This window comes from Zalophus californianus, chromosome 1 (assembly GCF_009762305.2).
Source record: "Zalophus californianus isolate mZalCal1 chromosome 1, mZalCal1.pri.v2, whole genome shotgun sequence".
Taxonomy (NCBI): domain Eukaryota; kingdom Metazoa; phylum Chordata; class Mammalia; order Carnivora; family Otariidae; genus Zalophus; species Zalophus californianus.
The window spans coordinates 150,038,064-150,061,326 of record NC_045595.1 but is presented as its reverse complement, the minus strand read 5'-3'; the positions used below and the strand labels follow the sequence as shown (position 1 = coordinate 150,061,326).

The 23,263-nt window shown below is 40.1% G+C and overlaps 1 protein-coding gene across 2 annotated transcripts in view; it reads left to right on the top strand.

Moving 5' to 3' along the window:
- The first annotated feature begins 393 nt into the window (after positions 1 to 393).
- CD86 (CD86 molecule) overlaps positions 394 to 23,263 on the top strand; it is a 65,664-nt gene continuing 42,794 nt past the window's right edge. The window contains exon 1 of one of the 2 annotated variants that reach the window (XM_027587761.1): positions 394 to 516. In XM_027587761.1, the coding sequence (XP_027443562.1) occupies positions 503 to 516 (14 nt within the window). In that variant the 5' untranslated portion in view covers positions 394 to 502. Of the gene's footprint in view, positions 517 to 20,367; positions 20,543 to 23,263 lie in introns of those variants that run through there. The other variant, XM_027587762.1, reaches the window with a different exon arrangement.

The following is a 23,263-nucleotide window of genomic DNA, read 5'->3' as shown; positions in this document are numbered from 1 at the left end:
CTATTATCCCTGTGGTGGAAATCAGTAGGAAGAGACTACTCACTCCCAATCCACATCCATAATAAATCATGCTTTTTACTGTCTTACCAAAACTGCAGAATATTTTTTATTCTATTTATAAATGCAGAGATTTTTCTTTCTTTTTAATTATTTTATTTTCTAGGTTTTTTGAGGAAATTTCCAGAGGGGGAGTTTTAGTCAGTCTCATCTTAATGTCAGGTCTGGAACTCAAGCCACTGAATTATTTAAAATATATATATTTAGACGTAGGTCAGTGAATTCAAATGCAAGGAAATGGTTAAATTTCTTCCACAAGTGTTGGCAAAATCTGTAGAAAAAAAGAGGAACAGCCTTTATTAAAGAAAGTTACAGGATATACAGTCATTGAGAGGAAGGCTTTCACAGGCGTAAAGGGGTTGCTCCTCCTTCCACTGTAGCACAGGCTGGTACAGACAGACAAGAATCATTCCCAGACGTTAGCACAACAGCCGACGCAGCCAAGATGTATCTCAGATGGTGAGTGATCATTCTCATTATTCTTTGACAGGCAATTAAGAGTTAAGCGACCTCAGGGGCACCTGGGTGGCTCCGCGGTTAAGCACTTGGTTGAGCATCTGCCTTGGGCTCAGGTCATGATCTTGGAGTCCCAGGATCCAGCCCCAAATAGAACCCCACATCTGTATCCCTGCTCAGCGGGCAGTCTACTTCTCCCTCTGCCCCTCACCCCACTCTTGTGCTCTCTCTCTCTCTCAAATACATAAAATCTTAAAAAAAAAAAAAAAAAAAGGAGTTAAGTTACTTCAGCAGCAGGCTGAGGTTGAGGCTGGTGCTCTGTTTTCTGTCCTTCCTGCTCAAGCATGCTAATATGTATTAAGGGCATAGTTATGCACAAGCCAAAAGCGCAAACCCCTGGGATAAAGAACAACCTATGCTGTGAAAAATTAAATGAAGTCCCAGAAGCCATTCTCCCCTTCTGAGAGCATCTATTCTAGGTTGATCCTGTAGCTGCAAGGCAGGGGATCTTTTTTTTTTTTTAAGATTTTATTTATTTATTAGAGAGAGAGCACAAGCAGGGGAGAGGCAGGCAGAGGGAGAGGGAGAAGCAGGCTTCCCGCAGAGCAGGGAGCCGGATGTGGGACTCAATCCCAGCACCCTGAGATCATGACCGCAGCCGAAGGCAGACGCTCAACGGACTGAGCCACCCAGGCGCGGCGGCAGGGGATCTTTTAAAGAAATTTCTACCGAAGGCGTTTCACTGCCACTCAAAGTTAAGAATTATTTGAGGTGCCAAAAAGTTTACCGATTGTTGGGGTTTTTTTAAGTGATGAATTTTGATTTTGTAAATTTGTTTTTTGAATATTTAAATGTTGCAGTTGTTGATTTTAAGAATCAGAAAAATTTAAACGTCTGTGTAAGCATTACAAAGTCTAGAGAGTAAATCTTGTGTATACCAAGGCCAGTTTGGCCTGGGGGCAGAGGAATAAGAGAAGGTAGGAAAGAGACCAAGGAAAGGGAAGAGGAAAAAGAGTTGTAAGAAGAAAATGCAGAAGCCAGAAAATGAGTCACAAACAGGCCATGGGAGACTGTGAGCAGGGTGAGGTAGTAGAAAAAGTAGAGTAATAATTCAACTAACTCCCCAGTATTGAACATACATGATGTATTGTGTACTTTATTCATGGTATGTCATTGGATTTTAATCTCCACAATGACTCTCAGACAGATAATATCATTCTGTTTTAGAGATAAGATAACTGTGGCTTAAAGAGCCTAAATAACTTGCTAAGATTACACTGTTCATATCGGAGTAAAGCTAAAATCTTTCTTGCTGCTTTGCTCTGTACCACAAGGTTTCTTCATGTGTGGCATGCCCCCGTGGCTGTGACTTACTGGAAGCAGTCACATCCACCCTCCAGCTGGAATCAGTCATTATTTATTATTGTTCTTTGAAAATCTAAGTAACCCTCATCTATGCAGTGCTTACTGGTTCCGGAAACAGCTTTGCTGATTTTATTTCAGAAGATTAGAATTTAATTTCCAAGGAGAGTCTTTTTCCTTGCAGTAGAATTTTGAAATATTACACATGTATAAAAAAATTCAGAATTTATCCTTTTTGTGAAACTATAGCAGTGATACCATTTAATTATGCTAACTCTGCCTGCAGACATCTATAGAACCACAGGCCACTGTCTATATTGTTCTTGTTAAGATTTGCTGTTTCACAGTGCTTGAAAATTGATAATGAACAGAAAATTTTAAAATACAAATGACCAGGAAATAATATGAAATCTCATCAGAAATAAAAGAAATGCTAATTAAAACAGTGAAATGTTATTTTTCTTTATCAGAATGGCAGGTTTCTTTTTTAAAAGTAACTAGCATGCAAGCAAGAAGCCTACATGTTTCTAAGGAGGGAGGAACATCTATACCCTTATACCTGCTGGTGGTAATATCTTTCTGGATAAAAATTTGGTGATACAAATCAAAAGCCCTTAAAATGTATATGTTCTTTAACCAAGAAGTTCAAATTTTAGAAATTATTATAAAGACATAATCATATATATTTGTAAAATTTTAGTGACACAAATATTTTTATTGGCATTGTTCCTAATAGTGAAAATCTTAGAAACAACTTAAATGTCTTAAAATAGGTAATTGGTTAATTATGGAACATCCGTAATGGGATACCACGAATCATTAAAAATTCTACCGTAGAACAATTTTTAATGTGTTTAGCTAAAGAAAAAAAAAAGCAGACTGTACAGTGCTACTACTTTTATGCATGATACCTGTATATACACAATGTTAACCAGAAATACAGATGATTTCTATTTTCTACTCTGTGCTTTTGAACTTGGGTCACATCTGCAGGCAGAAAAATAAAGCTAGATAATTAAAAAATAAATCAATTCTTGGCTTCTCTCAGAAAAGCAGACAGCTGTCCAGTACTACGTGATCACTCATAATTTGTGGAATGCCATTTTTAGGGTTTTGGCCTTTTGTGTTTCACTTTTTTCTCACTTGACTCCTCTTCAAAATATACTCCCTAGATCCTAATAGGCTGGTTTTCACAGAATGTTCTATGTGGAAAGACCGGAGTGCTTACTTCCGTAGTTTACAGATGTGATGGCATGGCTCTGGAGTGAGCTGCATATTGGAAGGAAGAACAGGGCAATGGTTAAGTGGCCATGCTTTGGAACCAGAGTGTTGGGACTTGAATCCTAGGCTCTCCTACTTTCTGGCTGTGTGACCTTGGACAAGTTGCTTAGAAATTGTGATCCTCAGTTTCTTCTCTGTACAATGGGGATAATTGTGATAAGTCATAAGCGGTTGTGAGAGATAACCCATGTAAAGTGCTTAGAACCTTGCTCCGATAAGTACTCAGGATTTATTATTAGTTGTTTTTATTACTATTACTATTAGGATTTAAGAACTAGAGGGGAAGTGATTCATCCAAGATTACACAATTACTTGATGGCAATGCTAGAACTAGAAATCAGGAAGGTGCAGTACCCTCTGGGCCTCTTAAGACAGGCTTGGCTCCCATTGAAGCTGACTTGAAACAGACAGAGCCCAAGGACAAGGCCAGCCACTTCCAGGGAATGACTCTGATTACAATGAGAAGACAAATACCAGAACTGAGGGTAAAGCTAAGAAAGCAGAGAGTCATTTTGGTTGCAGGGATGAAGCCTGGAGCAGAGATAATGCGGGAGAGAAGAGATGGGACAGAGATCTGCAGAGGCTTTTACAGACCTCCAGTTGTGGGTTTCATGGGGTTTAAAGACCCAAGATCTGGGTGATTAAATAGACGGATGGTGGGTGGGGGTGGTTTCCAAGTATAGCTGTGAGAAGATACCTGACAGATAGTAATAACAGAGGATGAGGTAGAAACTAGGAGGGGCCAGAACAAGGAAACCCAGAGCCCAGGTATCCAGCCGTGATTATCTCAAAGTTAGAGCCTAAGTTTGAAGAATAATAAACAAGCAAAGATATAATAAGAATTGACAGGATTTGGTTTCTGACAGATGTGGAGCTTGGAAGGAGAGATCTAAGTACACAGTGGCATCCTTCATAAAACGGGGGATATAGGAAGTGGATTGGGTCTGAGCCAGGGGAAAGAGAGAACCGAAGGGAAGTTCATCTTGCTGTGAGCAGCTGCATGATGATGCCCAAGTAGACAAGTGAATATACAGGTGCAAAGCTCAAAAAAGAGGTATAGGTTGAAATAGATGTTAATCGTATTCAGCATAAGTACAGCTGAAGGCTGAAATTCTCACTGTGGGTGAGCTCACCAGGGAGAGGATGATGGAGTGAGAAGAAGCCAAGAATGGGAGCTGGAAAACCTTGACATTTAAGGAGGGAGATGAGGATGAAGAGTCCACAAAAGACATCACAGAGGGACTAAAGAGACTGGAGCAAAGTACGAGAAAAGCGATGTCATAGAAACCAAGGGAGGAGATAGATGCAAGCAAGAATAGGACGTCCCAGGGCGCCTGGGCGGCTCAGTCGTTAAGCGTCTGCCTACGGCTCAGGTCATGGTCCCGGGGTCCTGGGATCGAGCCCCGCATCAGGCTCCCTGCTCGGCGGGAAGCCTGCTTCTCCCTCTCTCCCTCTCCCACTCTCCCTGCTTGTGTTCCCTCTCTCGCTGTCTCTCTCTGTCAAAATAAATAAATAAATTCTTAAAAAAAAAAATAGGACATCCCTAGGGAAAGGCAAACTGTATTTACCAAACTTCTACATTGAATAAATGAGCTACAACAGAAAAAATGTGTCTAAGGACTAAATGTTAATGAATGAATGGTGTCCCCTCAAAACTGATACGTTGAAGTCTTAACCCCAGTACCTCAGAATGTGACCGTATTTGGAGATAGGGTCTTTACAGTGATAATCAGGTCAAGATGAGGTCATGAGGGTGGGCCCTAATTCCCGATGATAGGTGTGCTGATAAAGAAGGGAAAATTTAGACAGAGAAACCTGCATAGAGAGAAGACAATGTGAGGACACCCGGAGAACAAGGCCATTCTCAAGCTCAGGAGAGAGGCCTCGAACAGATCCACCCCTCACAGCCGTCAGAAGGAACCGGCGCTGCCGACACCTTCATCTAGGACTTCTTGCTTCCAGAACTGTGAGACAATAAACTTGGGTTTTTTAAGCCACAGCTTGTGGTACTTTGTTGCTATGACCCTAGTGAACTAATACAGTTGGTGAATGTGCATAATAATACCTTGGTGAGAAGAGTGCATACAGCCAGAGAAAGGAAACTAGGCATAAGTGTATAGGGGAGGGAGGGAAGATAAAGGATCATGTCACCTAAGCTAAGAGAAGGAAAGTATTTCACAAAGCAGAGGGTAGCCACAGTGTCAAATTCTGTAGAAAGGTGAAGTAGGAGAATGACTGAAAATGTCAGTCCAGAGGCCTTTGGTGACCTTTGCAGAGATCTCCCAGTCGAGTAGAGGGAGTAAATCATCATCAAGAGAGCTGACAATACAGAGACAGCACAGGGACCACTCCTGCAAACATTTGGTGATGAAAGGAGACCTCCTCTCTGGACCAAACTCACTCCTGCTATCCATAACAGCCACGTGGAAACAACCAAGAGTCCAGTCAGCCAGACCTGGAGTTTTCCTTCCTCTACTTTAATTGCTAAAAATGCAGATACTTTTTCCCACCAAACTGGTTTGAGAAGGCTTTCGGGAAGAAAAGGATTTTTGCAGCTATCATTTTACGAATTAGATTTTTAGTACTGACACAGATTCCATTCTATTTTGTAAAGCCATAAGAAAGTTGTTATTTGAGCCTTCTCAGAGATGAAGACTGCGGTGAATCTGGCGATGTAAAGAAGAAAACAAACACAAGTGGAATTTTGGGGCTCACTCATCATTTAAACAGAAAAATATAGTAGCATTTGAATAAAGAAGTATCAAAGCATTTTTTTTTTTAGAAAGTTCTGAAGTCAAAATGAGTCTAAAATTTGCTTTCTATAGTCTCAGGGATATCGGCCAGACAATCCAAATGTCACAGTTCTATATCATAGGGGATCAAATTAATCCAATTTGACTGTACTAAAAGATCTAATAAAATAAAAATAAAAAGTAATTGATAGTTAAGTAAACGAATTAGTATCAGCCAGAAACTAACCATGGGATAAGATCCGAAAAAATAACTACCCAAAAGATAAACCCAGATCATCACCCTCATGTTGCAACTATTTTCAACCAAGAAAACAATAAATCTTTATCAAGAACCTGATTGTTTTAAGGAACCGGGTAAAATACAGAAGAAGAAAAAAAATAGCCAACATGTAATCTTTATAGTGTAATTAGGAAGACAGACCAACAATTATAAAATGAGAAAAGCATAGACCACTACATCAAAAACTAATGATGTACTGTATGGTGACTAACATAATTTAAAAAAATAAAAAAATAAAATCATAAAGCAATCCAATGCAGTTAATAACTAAGCTATTTTAAAAATTAAATATAAATGACAAAAAATCCCTTTTGCTAGGTATTAAAGAAATGCCAATTCAAGCTCCAATGAGATATTTTCTTTTTTTTAAAAAGATTCTATTTTATATATTTGTTAGAGAGAGAGAGCATGAGAGGGGGGAGGGTCAGAGGGAGAAGCAGACTCCCCACCAAGCAGGGAGTTCAATATGGGACTCGATCCCGGGACTCCAGGATCATGACCTGAGCTGAAGGCAGTCGCTTAACCGACGGAGCCACCCAGGTGCCCCTCCGATGAGATATTTTCATTTATCAGATTAAACAGTAAACAATCCAATTCGAAAATGGGCAAAAGATATACACGACATTTTCTCAAAGAGGATATTCATATGACAAATAAGCACATGAAAAGATGTTTAACATCATTAGCCATTATGAGAATGAAAATTAAACCCACAGTGAGGTATCACTACACATCTAGTAGAATGGCTAAAAAAAAATAATGGTAACATCAAATGCTTGCAGAATGCAGAGAAACTGGATCATTCATATTTTGCTGTTGGGAGTGTTAAATTGTACAGCCACTCTGGAAAACAGTTGGACAATTTCTTACAAAACTAAACATACACTTACCATATGACCCAGCAGTTACAGTCTTGGGCATTTATCCCAGAGAAATAAAAAGCCTATGTTCACAAAAAACCAAGACATGAATATTCATACCAGACTTATTCATAATAGTCAAAAACTGGGGGGAAAAATATCCATCATTGAGTGAATGGTTAAACGAACTGTGGTACGTATGTACCATGGAACACTACTCAGCAATAAAAGGAAAGAACTACCGATATACACAAAAACTTGGATGAATCTCCAGAGAATTATGCAAAGTGAAAATGCCAATCCCAAAATGTTACATATCATATGATTCCACTTATATGTCATTCTTGAAATAACAAAATCATAAAGACAAGAAAGCAGATCGGTGGTTTAGCCATGGGTGCTAGAGAAAGGACTGTATGCAGCTACAAAGGGTTAGCACAGGGGAGCCTGGTGGTAATGAAATATTTCCTTATAACATGAATGACAATTGTTACATGAATTTGCACATGTGATAAAATTGCATAGAACTACATAAAACATAAAACTGGTGAAATCTAAATAAACTCTGTGGATTATACCAGTGTCCATTTCCTGGTTTTTAACTGTTGTACCGCAGTTTATACAAGACATTACCATTGGGGGGAAGTGGGTGAAGGGTACACAAGACCTCCTTATACTTTTTTTTCAACTTTATTGGCAACTTAATTAATTCAAAATAAAACATTTAAAAAGCAATTTAAAGATACAACTCAACACCCAAAAAACAAATAATCCAATTAAAAAATGGGCAGAAGACATGAACAGACATTTCTCAAAAGATGTAAAAAATGACCAACAGACACATGAAAAGATGCTCAACGTCACTCTTTATCAGGGAAATGCAAATCAAAACTACAGTGAGATATCACCTCACACCTGTCAGATGGCTACAGTCAAAAACACAAGAAACAAGTGTTAGCAAAAATGTGGAGAAAAAGGAACGCTTGTGCACTGTTTGGTAGGAATGCAAACTAGTACGGCCACTGTAGAAAACAGTATGGAAGTTCCTCAAAAAGTTAAAAATGGAACCTCCCTATGATCCAGTAATCGCACTACTGGGTATTTACCTCCAAAATATAAAAATGCTAATTCAAAGGGATACACGCACCCCTGTTTATTGCAGCATTATTTGCAATAGCCAGTTATGGAAGCAGCCCAAGTGTCCATTGATAGATGAATAGGTAAAGAAGATGTGGATAAAGAAGATATGTGTTCAATGGATTATTACTCAGCCATAAAAAAGAATTAAATCTTGCCATTTGCAACAACATGGATGGAGCTAGAGAGTATTATGCCGAGTGAAATAAGTCAGAGAAAGATAAATTCCATGTGATGTCACTCATATGTGGAATTTAAGGAACAAAACAAACAAGCAAAGGGAAAAAAGAGAGAGAGAGACAAATCAAGAAACGGATTCTTAATTCAGAGAACAAGCTGATGGTTACCAGAGGGGAGTTGGGAGGGGGAGATGGGTGAAACAGGTGATGGAGAATAGAGTACACTTATAAGCACTGAGTAATGTATAGAATTGTTGAATCACTATGCTGTACACCTGCAACTAATACAACACTGTATATTAACAATACTTGAATTAAAATTAAAAACTTAATTTAAAAAAGTAATCTAAAGAAACCCAAAATGTTCATCTTCACTAAATATTAAAGAAATGCTAATGCAAACACCAATGAAATATTTTTATTTATCAAATTAACAATTTATGTTTTGTTGGGGTGGAGATAATAATGCTAATGAGGGGGTACCTGGGTGGCTCAGTCACTTAATTGACTTCGGCTCAAGACGATCTCAGGGTCATAAAAGCAAGCCCTGTGTCGGGCTCCACACCCTGCTTAGGATTCTCTCTTCCTCTGCCCCTCCCCTGTTCACTCTCTTTCTCTCTCTCTCGTAATAATAACAATGATAATGAGTGTACAAGAAGAATGGTGTTTTCATATACTATTGATTGTGGGATTATGAATGACTAACCTTCCTGGAAAGCAATTTGCCAACAATCAGAAGCTTAAAAATGCTTAAAGACACCTCTTCTGGCCAACTGCCTGTTTCTCTATTCCTAATAATTTTTCAGTTCATTCAGCATCTTTGTTCCAGGCCCTTGGCTACATATTAGAAATATGCCAAAGTGAGTAACATGATTTCTCAAGGTAAATATATCAAATATGATGATTTTTAAAAAGTAACAGTGAAGTGTGCGAGGTTCCACATAGCTGCTTTCCATTTGTCCGTAGGCAGTACGCCTTGGCTAAGTGCCCGAGTTTTGAGTCAGTCCGGCTGGTGTCAAATAGTAAGTAGTTAATGAGTAGTTCTCTGTTTACCAGCAGTGTCACCTTGGGGAAGCTACCTTGCCCCCTGAACTTCAGTGCCTTCATCTGTAAAATGTGGGAATGAGTACTTACCAATGCCATGAGGCTTATAGAAATTTATAGTGGATGTGAAGTCTCATGGAAATAAAATATTTCAGTCTTCACATTCTTTTCTTTAAATCTATTGTTTTCTGTATTTTAAATTGTCCTAAATTTCTTTAGCTCCACCTTTTCTGATTCCGTTCTAGCAAATGGAGTCTTACTTAAAACCCAGAAGTCACTATAGTAAACCTCTAATGATAGATAAGAGAAGGGCAGGCTCAATGCAGGTGAAGAAGGTGAAAGCCAAACAACAAAGCCACGTAAAATGTATTTTATGTAAGGTAGGATGTCAAAAATATTAAAATAAAATCCTGTCCTGTAGTTGGTAATTATGTATGTCTTCATGCAGCTATGAGAGCACTGTTTTAGCCTTCTGGACTTCAGATATGTTCCATCTGCTAATGTCTGCTCTGATTTTATAGACTTGTTCACTTATTAGTCATCATGGGTAACATATTCAAATTTGTACTTCTAATTCTAGAAGATGTATAAACTACCACTTTTGTTTATCATAAAAATGCTTATTCCTCTTCTGTAATAATTTCACCTTTAAGAATACAGATAAATAATAAGAGACATGGAAAAGATTTGTGTACAAAAATGTTTATTATAGCATTATTTAATATAATGAAAAGTAAGAATCAACCTAAATTTTTCATAGGAGGTGAATAGTTAAGTAAATTAAAATGAAGTTGATGATATGTATGTGTGTTTGTGTGTGTGTTGATGACTTTTTAATGACAGAAGGAATCATAAGCCTGTGGAATTATAAGGAAAATAATGCATAGAAACAACATAGCAAGCAAGTATGTCAAAATAGTCATAGTTGTTACCCCTAGATTGGTGGGATTACAGAAACAGGTTTTTTTTCTTTGAAATTGCTAAATCTATAGTGAATTTATGTCACTCTGCTAAGCAGGATGAAATCAAGTTAAAAAGCAATCTAGTGGTGAGGTACAGTCTCTAAGTCAGGAGTGGCAAACATAGAATGCCTACAGAGACCCTCAGATGACAGGAGTGTGATGCAGGCCTAAAGTTTATTATACCCTCATGGCGCATGAATGGTGGAAACTTCATTACACAAGCAGATGAGCCCCATGTTGAGCAAAGCTTCTGGTCACCACTCTTGTCTTTTGTGCAGGAGTGTGGTCCAGTACAACCTAATCTTATTTTTTGAGAGAAGTTAGGAAGGTGGACTTACAGGTGAAATCTCCTGATTTTTATGTAATGCCTCAATGTCTAGAGGGGCAGGTTTGGCTCAGGCCACCAGTTTTGACCTCTGACCTCTGTTAGTGTAACAGAGGTTCAGAGGAGAGTGAGATCACTGTGGATGGGGTGGTTTAAGAATATATCGCATTCCAGGCTGCAGCGAATCAGGACTAGAAAAAAGGGAGCTAAGACTATTAGCTTATTCACTTACTCCATAAAGTTTTATTTAATGTTGAGAAAATGAAGACGAATCAGATAAAGATCCTACTTGGCAGCTACTAAGGGAGAAGGTCTCACCATAGCTAACATTTCTTACCACATGGAAGGCATTATGGCATACTATATCACATCATATATTATTTCATTTAATCCTTACAACTCCAGGAGGTAAATAATATTATTATCCCCCATTTTCCATAAGTGAAAACTAAATCTTAGAGATGTTAAATAACTTGTCCAGGTCACATAGCGGATACAGAGCCAGGATTCCAGACCCCAGTCTAATTCTAGACCAAAGCTCTGAACAAGCATTATGAGAGCATATATTATGGGAGATCAGGAGAGGATGAGATTACTCTTAGCAGCAAGACAGATCTGTGGGTGGAAAGAGAGAGCTGTGTGGTGTCAGGGTCCGAAACAAGCTCTGGCAACCAAGTGATAAAGCTAAGAATTAGGGAGCAATGGTCCTAGGGCAGAGGTTGAAAACCAAAGGTTGGTAGGCCAAAAATAGTACACACATATATTGTAATCTTTAAAAATTATTATTCAGCCATCAGAAAAGATGAATACCCGCCATTTGCATCAACATGGATGGAACTGGACGGAATTATGCTACATGAAATAAGTCAAGCAGGGAAAGACAATTACCATCTGGTTTCACTCATCTGTGGAACATAAGCAATAGCGCAGAGGACCACAGGGGAAGGGAGGGAAGACTGAATGGGAAGAAATCAGAGAGGGAGACAAACCATGAGAGACTCTGGACTCTGGGAACCAAACAGAGGGTTACAGAAGGGAGGTGGGTTGGGGGATGGAGTAACTGGGTGATGGGTATTAGGGACGGCACGTGTGGTGAGGAGCACTGGGTGTTACACACAACTAATGAATCGTTGAACACTACATCAAAAACTAACGAGGTACTATATGTTGGCTAATTGAATATAGTAATAAATTAATTTTAAAAATAAAAATAAATTAATTAAAATTTAAAAAAACCCTTAAATTATAATTAGTTACCAATACTTAAAAAATCTGGAGAATTCACATAAATCAGAATACCCGGCAACGCTGGGCCCACATTCCCGTATGGTAACAACTGGTGAATCTGGAAGAGGCTGTTCAACTTCCAGTGGGGTATAAGTTCTCCTCCTATGTGGCCTACTTTGCTCATTGATTTTCATTACCTGCCAGGACTCTGCTGGCCCTTGAGTCTAAAAGCCTAGACAGTGAGGCATCCACAGGTGGGAAGGAATAACCAAATGGAATAAGACAGGTGAGAGCTGGGAGTTACAGAAGCTAGGGGTTTTGAGAATGTGAACCCAGCAAGACACTTCCCCCAGGGCACCAGATCCTAAGGCAGAGAGCATTACCTCTTCCCTTCTGACTGGGCTGGAAGTGGTCCCAAGATCTTTGCTTGGGGGTTGGAAGGAAGTGGATTGGCAGAGAGAGGGGAACTTGATTGAGGGCTCAGTGGAGAGTTGGAAATTTGAGGGACATGGAGAATTTAGACAGCAGGGAGCAGAATAGTTAATATGTCCATGCAGTGGCTCACCCAAGATTCTGTTTTCAAGAGAATTCTCTGGCTTGTTAAGTGTTCATGGTTGCCCGGGGGGGAAAAAAAAGTTAGAAAACAAATGCAGACTCAATCTCTGTAATGCCTCTAGCTGTGATTTCTCACACATACGGGCAGGGTGATCCCTTTATACACCATTTAGGTATTGATCTGAGGGTCCTACTTAGTTCTGGGGGACCCGAGGAAAAACATTTCCTGGGACTAAAGGAACTTCGGGCAGGTTACTTGCTTCTCTAAAGCCTGTTTCTTCATCTGTTAGAAGGTTTAATAGTTTCCAATTTTCAGAGGGTAAGGATTAAGTGAGTGAATGGAGGAATATGAAGTACATGGCTGAGAGCAGGAAGGAATCGGTGATTGCTGTGATGAGCAGCGGTGGGGGCTGGGAACCTTATATAGGTGTTGTCCCTGAATCTTTACGATAACCATACAAATTAGGTATTACTTTCCCCATTGAAAAAAAATGAGGAAATTGAGGTTTAGTAACTTACTCAAGGTTGCAAAATTAGTAAAAGGTAGAGTGGAGAGACTTACATAAAAAGAGCCAACCACACCAAAAAAGTACACTGACATTCTAATCATAGTCATATAGCATTATCAGCTAGAAATGAAAACAGATTCAATTTATATCTTGCTGAAACCTTGAGATCACCAGCTGTGTGTTCCTAGGCAAATGGCCTAACTTCTCTGAAACTCAGCTTCCCTATCTGTAAAACTTTGTACGTTTATTGTATAGATTAAATGAAGTAATGCACTTAAAGTACTCAGCAGAATAGTTAGCTTATAAGTGATCGGTTAACAGAGATTAACTTTAATAATGTTTACTGGACCTGCACTAAGTATCAGGAATGCAGAAGGAATTAAACATGTTCCCTGCCCTTGTGGAAGTCAGGACAGGACATCCATATGAGCAGTGAAATTTTAACACGAGGAGGGAACTGTTAAAATGAAAGAATAAAGTATGTGATTTGGGAGGGAGGAAGATACAGATATGGTGAAAAAGCAGGGAAGGTTCCACCTGTGAACTGTGGCGTGCTCTGGATCTCAAAGGAACAGGGGAGTTTTGCATACAGAAAAGGCAAGAGAGGCATCCCAGGCAGAAGGAATAGCTCGTGCAAAGGCAAAGAACGCAGAAAGTCCTGAAAGGTCAGGACAGTGAAACAGTTCAAGTGTGACTAGAAGGTAAGTTATGTGAGTTGACCGATAAAAGCAGAAGAGACAAGTTGGATTCAGGCTGTGAGGAGCTTTGTGTGTCTTCCTAAGAATTATGGCCACTAGCCCATGAGAGAAAAGGGAGCAAGTCTTCAAAGCAGGAAAGTTTCATAATCAGGTTGCTTTTGGTGAAGGGTAATGATGGGGTAAAGGATAGTGAAAGGGAAACAGCCAGGAGGTTATTGCAATCGTCCAGACAAGAGGTGACAGAGACCCCAAAACTGGCCACCAAAGAATTGGAAGTGGGTGGTGAGGAAGAGAAAGTGGAGGATGACATAAACACAATGTGTGAAATCCAAAGTATGAAAAAGGCTTGCTCCCTTATTTACCACAGTCATCCCAAAGGACCAAAACAAAAACACAGAAAACCTCTTGTAAAAATAATCTCTTTTGTTTGTATGCAAATAGGCCATGCACAGTGAAAATGCAACTCAAGTATGGTGACAAATACAATATTTTGTCTCCAATACGTGAATCCCAAAGATTGGTTTACAAATGCTGTCCTTCTTAAGAATTCCAACTCCTCACATTAAAACTGTAGCCAACCAGTACAAGGCTTATTTGAGATTATTTTCCGTCTTAAACCGGATTTGAGGAAAGCTATTCAAGGCACTTGTCAAAAGAAGCTGTCCTTTACTCACATGGCTGAAAGAGTAGGAAGAGTGACATCTTGTTTTACTGGAAAAATTTTCCAAGTAGCAATGTGTCTGTGTGGTGGTGGACCTTCAGAATCTTCCAGACAAAAGCACGTGAAGGGAGCTGCAAAATTACATCTCAATGGTTCTGCACCATCAACTTGAAAATTGCAAATCCAGGTTGATAAATGCATATTTTAAGGGTTCCCAGAAGTCTTATGTGCATTGCTTTTGGTTATGGAGATGCCACAGGGAAGTGAGCCTTTGAGTGTGCAATGCCTCCTCCCTCAACCCTTGTGAAATGGAAGCTTTAAAAAATCCAGTGGTTTTTGGTTTTGTTTTGTTTTGTTTTTACAAGCTTAGTCATATTGGCTGTGTTCTATTTGCCCCAATGTATTTCATTTTACTTTGCAGAGCACATTTTATTTATGCTCTTATATAAATATTTTGCATAAAAAGGTGCTTTCACAGATGATGCTTCCCTAAATTTGAAATATGCTGCCATTTGTTAAAATGTGTTAGTTTTGTTATGTATTATATTCCCTCCTTTGCACAAATAGGAAAAAGCATATGGACCGGATTCTTCGAGCCACTTTTACATTTAGAATATTACCTCATTTTATTTTTTCTAACTAAGGTTTAAAGGAAATGGTAAATGTCAGATGCTGTGTGAAAGAAGTGACGGTTTCTCAGAATGTGTAAGCAAATGGGCCACCTTAAATTCAGAGATCACAATCTTCTGAATTTGGGTTTCATGTTCCCAGGTAACACTAAAGATTGAAAGGATAATACATTTGGAATCATATGTTTACTTTGTTGAATTCCACCATCACTGATGTTGGTAGTTTATTGGTATCAATTTTTTTAAACTTGCTGCTGTATGTGTTTCCTCTGTTTTGGAAAGATTTTACATCGTTTTGTTATTGGTTAACTAATAGGCCATCTTTTGTGTAAACTCTTGGAAGTTTTGAGATTCTATGATTGTATTGTAAACATTACTAGATAGCTAGAATATAGAATTATTAAATTAGAAGTATCACTTTAGTATCACTTTAGGTCTTTACTGTGCCATCCATGACTGATGGTCATGCAGACACAGTGACCATTTAAAATATGAACTGAAGAAGAACCAATATTTCTTAGAGAAGCCTATTCCTTTTTCTTAACTGTGACCTATACAACATAGTTAGAATCTACCACATGCTCTTAAGAAGTTATTTAATCATTAGGACATCCTATGTAACTTAAGTTTTTATGTTGAAAATCATTCGGTGGCAGGTCCCTTGACATTGTTAGATTGGTATAGGTCTCCTGCACTCACCTGCAGGCTCTGGCAGAGCAGAGACCCTCTGCTTTGGCTCATCTTGTATCCTAGGACCAACCCAAGGCCTATGCTCAATTAAGGTGAAGCATTTATTGAAGGGATGAGGGCAAATTAAAAAGTAGAAATTCCAAGTGGTGCAATTATATCAGTGGATTTTAAAGTATTATTGCAAAATGGGAAATACTGTTCGGATACAAACATGGGTAGAAGCAAAGGTGAAGCATAAAATATGTGTATTTGTTTGTCACGAGAGTCTATAGTTATTACCGGTCCCCATGGACACCCTGGAACCACCTTGAAGCTCTGCCCAGTCCCTTTTATGATGTGTTTGTATACATAGCAGGCAGGCCCGGTGGGAGGTGTGCTCTGGATGTGGTCTTGCTACCATAATTCTGATCTCTTGTGTCCAGGGGGTGAGTTGTGAGTCCCTCAGTTCCCCAAGCTGTGATCCTTCTCTGGCTTGGCTTGTTTCCTGATCTGTGGTCAGTTCCCCATTGGCCCTTTGGGCCTATCCGCCAGTGATGGGCCTTGTTCCATAGGGAGAAACAATGAAGAGTCTCCACCCACCACACTGTAGATACCACACTTCCCAGAAACTCCCAATACTGGGTGCCCCACTGCACATCTCTACCCCACTCTGCCATGTCTCCACCAAACCCCCGACACTTCTCAGAGCCTGGGTTTGGGATGGCTGGCTCCTTACCTGCCACCAGGGTTGCTGTCTTTAGCCTGAGTTCTGCGTCGCGCCACATTCTTCATCTTCCCCACTTGCTCATACTGCTAAAGTAACAGTTCATTTAAAGGTCACGCCCACCCTGGGTACAACAGTACTTCTTTTTCTAAAATGTGCACATCCTGGGGCGCCTGGGTGGCTCAGTCGTTAAGCGTCTGCCTTCGACTCAAGTCATGGTCCCAGGGTCCTGGGATCCAGCCCCGCGTCGGGCTCCCCGCTCCGCGGGGAGCCTGCTTCTCCCTCTCCTACTCCCCCTGCTTGTGTTCCCTCTCTCGCTGTGTCTCTCTGTCAGATAAATAAATAAAATCTTTAAAGAATAATAAATAAATAAAAAATAAAATGTGCGCATCCTGATACTTGCCTTTTGACAATTTTTCCTTACCCTACCTTTTACTACATGCTAATGTAATCTTCAGTCGGAATAAATGTATCTTGTTGCTGAAGTTCGTATATGTTTTTATTAAGCCACCATTTGGTTTTGAGAGGGAGTGCAGACAAGGATCTTTTGCATTCACTTGACAGAATCTGGTAAATAACTGTTGGTGTCCCTTGCCTTTCTGATTCTCCTTAGAGGACATCTAGGCAAAAGTGTGTCACTGAGTCCTAATTTCTGTGCTCAGAAGTTGATTGAATTTAAATTAAGAAACAATACATGTTCCCTCTTTCTTAGCACGCATGAATGATGGGTGTGAATTTGCATCACGAGAAAGTGAATGAAATAAGACACCCCGGGGCAGCTAGGGACACCAGCCCAGGACTAGAGAGGAGCCTGTGCTAGAGGTTTTAAGAGTGAGGGTCTCTCCCTACCTTGGTGACCCTGTTCTGGGACGTAAATACAGAGGCTGCAAAACTTTGGCTAAAAAAAAGAAGACTCAACCTCTAGTGCTTAACTGTATAAAATTGCTTTTAAATGTAGGCCAACACTGTATCTCCCCTTCAAAGAAAAAAGAAACTTACTACGTTTCTAAGAATGTTCCTCCAGAAACATGGAACTGAAAGCTATTTTTTATTGATCTGGCCCTTAGAAAACAATGGGGACTTTTTAACGTACCTAAGGAACTGATATAAAGACATAAAAACATATGATTCTGCACCAGAAAGATGCAGAAAATGTCAAAATAGAGGGCAGAAGTACAAAACTAGAGATGTTTTGCAGCAATGTTTTATATATGGTATTTGATTACAAGTGTGCAACATGGAGACGTGAACAGTGGACTGAGAAATTGATGCTAATTTTCTTACCCACTAGTGTAGAAGCCCTCTAAAATATCACGTTATTAACTTAGTTGCTTTACCAGGAATTAGTGCATGTGGTTAGTGTGTGTGTATGTGTGTTTGTGTGTAACTAATAGACCTTATTTTTAGAACCGTTTTAGATTTACAGAAAAATTGAGCAGACAGTACAGAGAATTCCATATACCCTCCCCCTTGCACACAGCTTCCCCTATTATTATGATCTTGCATTAGTGTGGTATATTTGTTACAATTAATGAACAAATATTGTTAATTAAAACTCATACTTAAATCAAGTGCCCCTCTTTGGGTTCTACAGTTCTGTGGGCTTTGACAAATTTAAAACACATATTCACCATTACAGTATCATGCAGAAAATTTTACTGCCCTAAAAATCCCCTGTGCTCCGCTACTCATCCCTCCTCACATTCCCTGGCAACCACTGATTTTTCACTGTCTCAATGGTTTTGCCTTTTCCAGAATGCCATCTAGTTGGAAGTATACGGTATGTAGCCTTTTGAGGTTGGCTTCTTTCATTAAACAATATGCATTTAAAGTGTGTCCATGTCTCTTCATGGCTTGATAGCTCATCTCTATTTATCACTGAATAATACTCCATTCTATGGATGTACCACAGTTTGTCTACCCATTCATTACTGAAAGGCACCTTAGTTGCTTCCAGTTTGGGGCAATTATGAATAAAGCTGCTATAAATATTCGTATACAGGTTTTTGTGTGGACATAAGTTTTCAACTCATTTGAGTAAATACCTATGAGTATGATTGATAGATAACATGGTAAGCTTATGTTAAGTGTTGTAAGAAACTGCCACGATGAATTCCAAAGTGCCTATACCATTCTGCATTCCCACCAGCAATGAATGAGAGTTCCCATTGTTCCACATCCCTGTCAGCATTTGGTACTGTCAGGGTTTTTTTGTTTTTGTTTTTTTTTTTTAGCCATTCTCATAGGTGTGTAGTTGTAGCTCACTATTGTTTTAATTAGCAATTCCCTAATGACATATTATACTGAACATCTTTTAATATGCTTATCTTCCATCTGTATATCTTCTTTAGTAAGGTGTATGATCAGATCTTTTGCCCATTTTTAGACTAAGTTGTTCTTTTTCTTGAGTTTTAAGAGTTCTGTGTACAGTCCTTTATCAGGTATGTGTTTTGCAAATATTTTTTTCCACTTTCTGGCTTATCTTTTCATTTTCTCATTAGTTACTGTGTATAGGCTTTCAAGAGGAAGGGTTTTAGAAATATATTTTACAACAGCAGTAAAAGAAAAAATTTACAGCAAATATTTTACACTCTCTCATAAAGAGGTATCAGGGAACCCTGTCTGTTAACCCAAAAGAGTTTTGTTAAAAGGGAAGAGTCAGGTCCTGGGAGTGGTGGCTGGCTATCCTGTACTATGAGAGTTTGTGCAGCAGGGCTAAGAACAAGAACAGAACCACCCTGAGCTGCATGACTGCTAAACTCAAAACAGTTTAGGAACTATGCGTAGGGTCTGAATTTCTGCCTATGAATCCAAGTATGTAAGAGATAATCACTTTCCATATTTCCTTTAATTCAATCTAATCTCACCTGTAAGACCCATTCTGCCAGTTGGACAAGAGAGTCCATCTTGATCATACAGGGGTGCCGCTCCCTTCCTGCAGCCCAGCCAGAATTCAGGAAGCTCACCTGATGCCTAGAAATGGAGGAAGGGCTTTAAATCCCAAGTCTGTCTTGGTTGCCATTGGCAACCTTACCATCTGAACCATGGTAGACTGTGAAGTCTGGCAGCTCTCTGCCCCCAGGCCACAGTGGGGAATGAGGTTATCACCTGAGGCCCATGAACCAACTGCCATCACTCCCAAAGCTTTTATCCCCTTGGGAGCACTGAGAAGGGGGTGCTTGGATCCCACTGCTCACAGGACCCAAACACCTCTGCCCTTCCTTCCTCTTGCATCTCAAAAGCACTCTTTTTTTCTCTTCCTCTCTAGGACACCTGTATCTCTTCCATGGGCTTTCACCAAAGTCCAAAAGTGCCTTGACTTTAGGTCTCTTCTGCTTTCTCCCCTGCAAAAAAATTATGTGTCAGGAAATTTCAGAAAACAGGGGCACCTGGGTGGCTCAGTCTGTTAAGCATCTGCCTTCGGCTCAGGTCATGATCCCAGGGTCCTGGGATCAAGCCCCATGTCGGGCTCCTTGCTTAGCAGGGAGCCTGCTTCTCCCTCTCCCTCTGTTCCTCCCCCTGCTTATTCTCTCTCTCTCTCTCTCTCTCTCTTCCTCTCAAATAAATAAAATCTTGAAAAAAAGAAATCTCAGAAAACAAATGCTAACATTTCAATAAATAATGCTGCTACCATTATTTGTGGAAACCATCTTGTTCTATACTGGAACCACCATAACCTAGAATATTTTTAGATTGCCTCTTGACCAGTGACCACAGGAAGCCACTTATGTATAGCAAACAAATATATGGCTGGAATTGGAAAATTTGAGTAAGTGTTTGATCTTTCCAAATGCCCACAAGTTTTTAGCTCTGCCTTTCCCTGCCCCCAGAGTAGATCCTAACTACGTGGATCCCAGAGGAATATCTCTTGGGCACAGTTGAGCAAGAACATCAGGAAGGTATCTATTACTCTGACCCAGCTACCATCCATGGCCACTCCACTCCTGCTGCTTTTTCTTGTAGCCTTGGCCTCCTCAGACATGAGAACATCTGGGAGTGAGACATGGAGGAAGCAGCCCCACACAGAAAGCAGCTTTCTGAGGTTACTGGTAACTTCCTCCTTACTAAACACAAGGAACTGATCTTCATTTTGCTTAACCTCATCTCAGCATTTGATACTGTTGACCACCATCACTGCTGAACCCCATCCATCCTTGGCTCTGATGACCCTTGGGTAAGGCTTCCTTATCAAATTTTTGAGTGGCACAAGGCTTGGTGGGATGACTAATATAATGAAAGGCATATATGGGATTCAGAGTAATTCTGATTGACTGAACACTGACACACAAATAAGATGGGACCAGGAGGTGGTGATCTGACATGACATTTGAAAAAAAATCATGTTCAGCCAGTCCAATACAACTGTTTATGGGCTTAAGTGATCTCTGACTCATTAATGAAAGTGATCTTATCACTGTCCATTCCATTCCATGAGCCCTCTCTGCAAAGAGGTATATTGATAAATTCAGGGAGTCAGGTGCCAGTGGGAGAATCACCAAGTTGATCAGGGTTCTTAAGACCACGTCACATGAGGAACAGTTGAGGACACTGATACTATTTAGCCGAGAAAGGACACTATTAAGGCAATTTATATCTGCTTTCAACTATTTGGATGGTTCTGTGTAAAGGGATTAAAAATACATATACCAGTAGTTTTAGAAAACAGGACAGGAACAACAGAATGGTACTTATAGGGCTGGGGAGGGAGAGGTAGGAGACGTGGGATTATTATAAAGAAGACCTTTCTCTTATAACTGTCTTATCAGGCAGTGAGTTTTCCAACATAAGTGAGAAAGCAAAGACTGGATATCTATCTACTAGAGATAATATTGAAAGGGTCCTTGCTTCACGGTGAGGGACGGGGATGACTTCTGAGGTCCCTCAGACAAGCCTGCAATGCTAATGAAGTCATAGAGTAAGAGAATTCCATGGCACCATGTTATCCTTTATTTCTGCTGCTGGCCTCACCCCTTATCTCCCATTAATTCGATGTTGCAGTGCATTGGACCCTGCTCTAAGCAGGAGCTGAAATGAGGAGATGAGAGAAGACATGGAAAAGAGAAAACAATAAAACTGTTTTTAAAAGAACCTACTGTATGTTAGGATCTGTGTGAGGCACCATATATACGTCTTCCTATTTAATCCTCATAATAAAAAAAAATCCTCATAATAAGCTTCTGAGATATCTAGTATTACTTCTGTGATGAAACTAAGGTTCAGAGAAGTTAAGTGACTTCCCCAAGAACACACATGTATCAACTGGTGGAGCCAGAGTTTGAACCCAGGTCTCTGTAATTCCAAAGCCCTGTGTGAGGTGTTATTTTTACTCACCCTTTATTTATGGTAAATGATACTGGTTTTTAAAATTTTTCATATTGATACAAAGATTCCTTTTTAAAATTAACTGACTCAAAGTAAGTGGAGAGAAAAATAAGTGTATAAAAATAATACAGATTTCAGCTAGAATGACTGAAATTTGGGAAATACTATTCCAAATATTTTGACAGCAAGACTTTCTGATTTAGTCTATATTTGGATGGCTGAGTACAAGGAAAAGAAGAAAACTTGAAAACTGAGTGGATTATAGATTAATTCTCCTGTGCCCTGATACATGGGTAATTTCATGTGTTACAATAAGGAAACTTGGACCCTTTCAAATAAAAAAATATATATATGATTGTAAAATCCAGAGGAAAACCCCAGGTGGGGCCTATCCAAATAAAGGATGACGTTTCCAAGGTATGCACACAGAATGGCTGAGAGGAAGTGAAGACCCTGTGAGTCAGGGGCCAGGACCCATGCAGGAGTCCTATGACTTTGAGAGGCCCTGGAAGGCAGGTGAAGGAGTTGACAGGCCAGTTTGGGGAAGAATGACCATCACCCTTCCAGTGGTTAAGGATAATCTTTGTGGTCAAAAAAGGTCAAAATGAGAACTGGAAAGTCTGAAAGGAAGACAGAAAAGTAATAATGAAGACTAGGTAGCTGCATGGCATGCTCTGTGCCAGGCGATTTACATGTAAGATCCCATCGGTCTTTCAGAGCAAGGCAGCAAGGATGCTGGTCACCTTTCCCGCACAAGAAGACTGAGATGGGGAGATGTTTAGTAACTTGTTCAGGGCCCAGGGGTCAAACCAGGATTTGACCCTGGGCACCAGGTCCAAACCCACGCTATGCTACTTTCCCTGCATCACACGTCCTTGCTTGGGTGCTCCTTCTCAACCCAGACAACAAACAGCTTTCCCTTTGTTACTTTTAATTTCTCCAGTCCTGCAGGGCACAGCTAGCCTCCAAGAGACTGGAGGAGGCATGCTTAGAGGGAGCTGCTTCTCTCCTGAGCACAAATGCTGCAGGCTCAGAGGCACATAAATGCGCCCCCCCCCCCGCCCCGCCATTGAACAGAGGGCTTTTCAGGGCCCGATTGGGTTAGAAAAAGAAACCATACATTTGGGGCAGGATTATTATATGTGTGAAGCTTGTCCCTGCAGAAGCACTAGGTTTGGAAAAATCCATTTGGCATTCACATAGCTTTCACTCTTCTGCCTGTGACTTGTTCCCGGGCTCGAGAGTACCACCCACTTCCAGGAATAGGAGCCAAGGTTAATAGAAACATTCTAGATTAGGACAATTAGGATTAGATTAGAATAATTTTAAAAAGGGCCATGTATGTTAATTGGCTTCTAACAGGATCCATGGAGGTATACTCAAATGAATGGTTTGGGGGTGGGGGGTGAGAAGAGAAATTCCCAGTCTCTGGGTTCTCTGGTTGCAGACCGCCTCCTGCAGCTCTGCCAAGCCAGAAACAGTCCGGGGTACATGGCTGCCCAATAAAACACTCGTTAAACTGAGCTGAACCTTTACCTTTGGGCCTCAAAGGTTGCACTCCTGGATCTCTGTC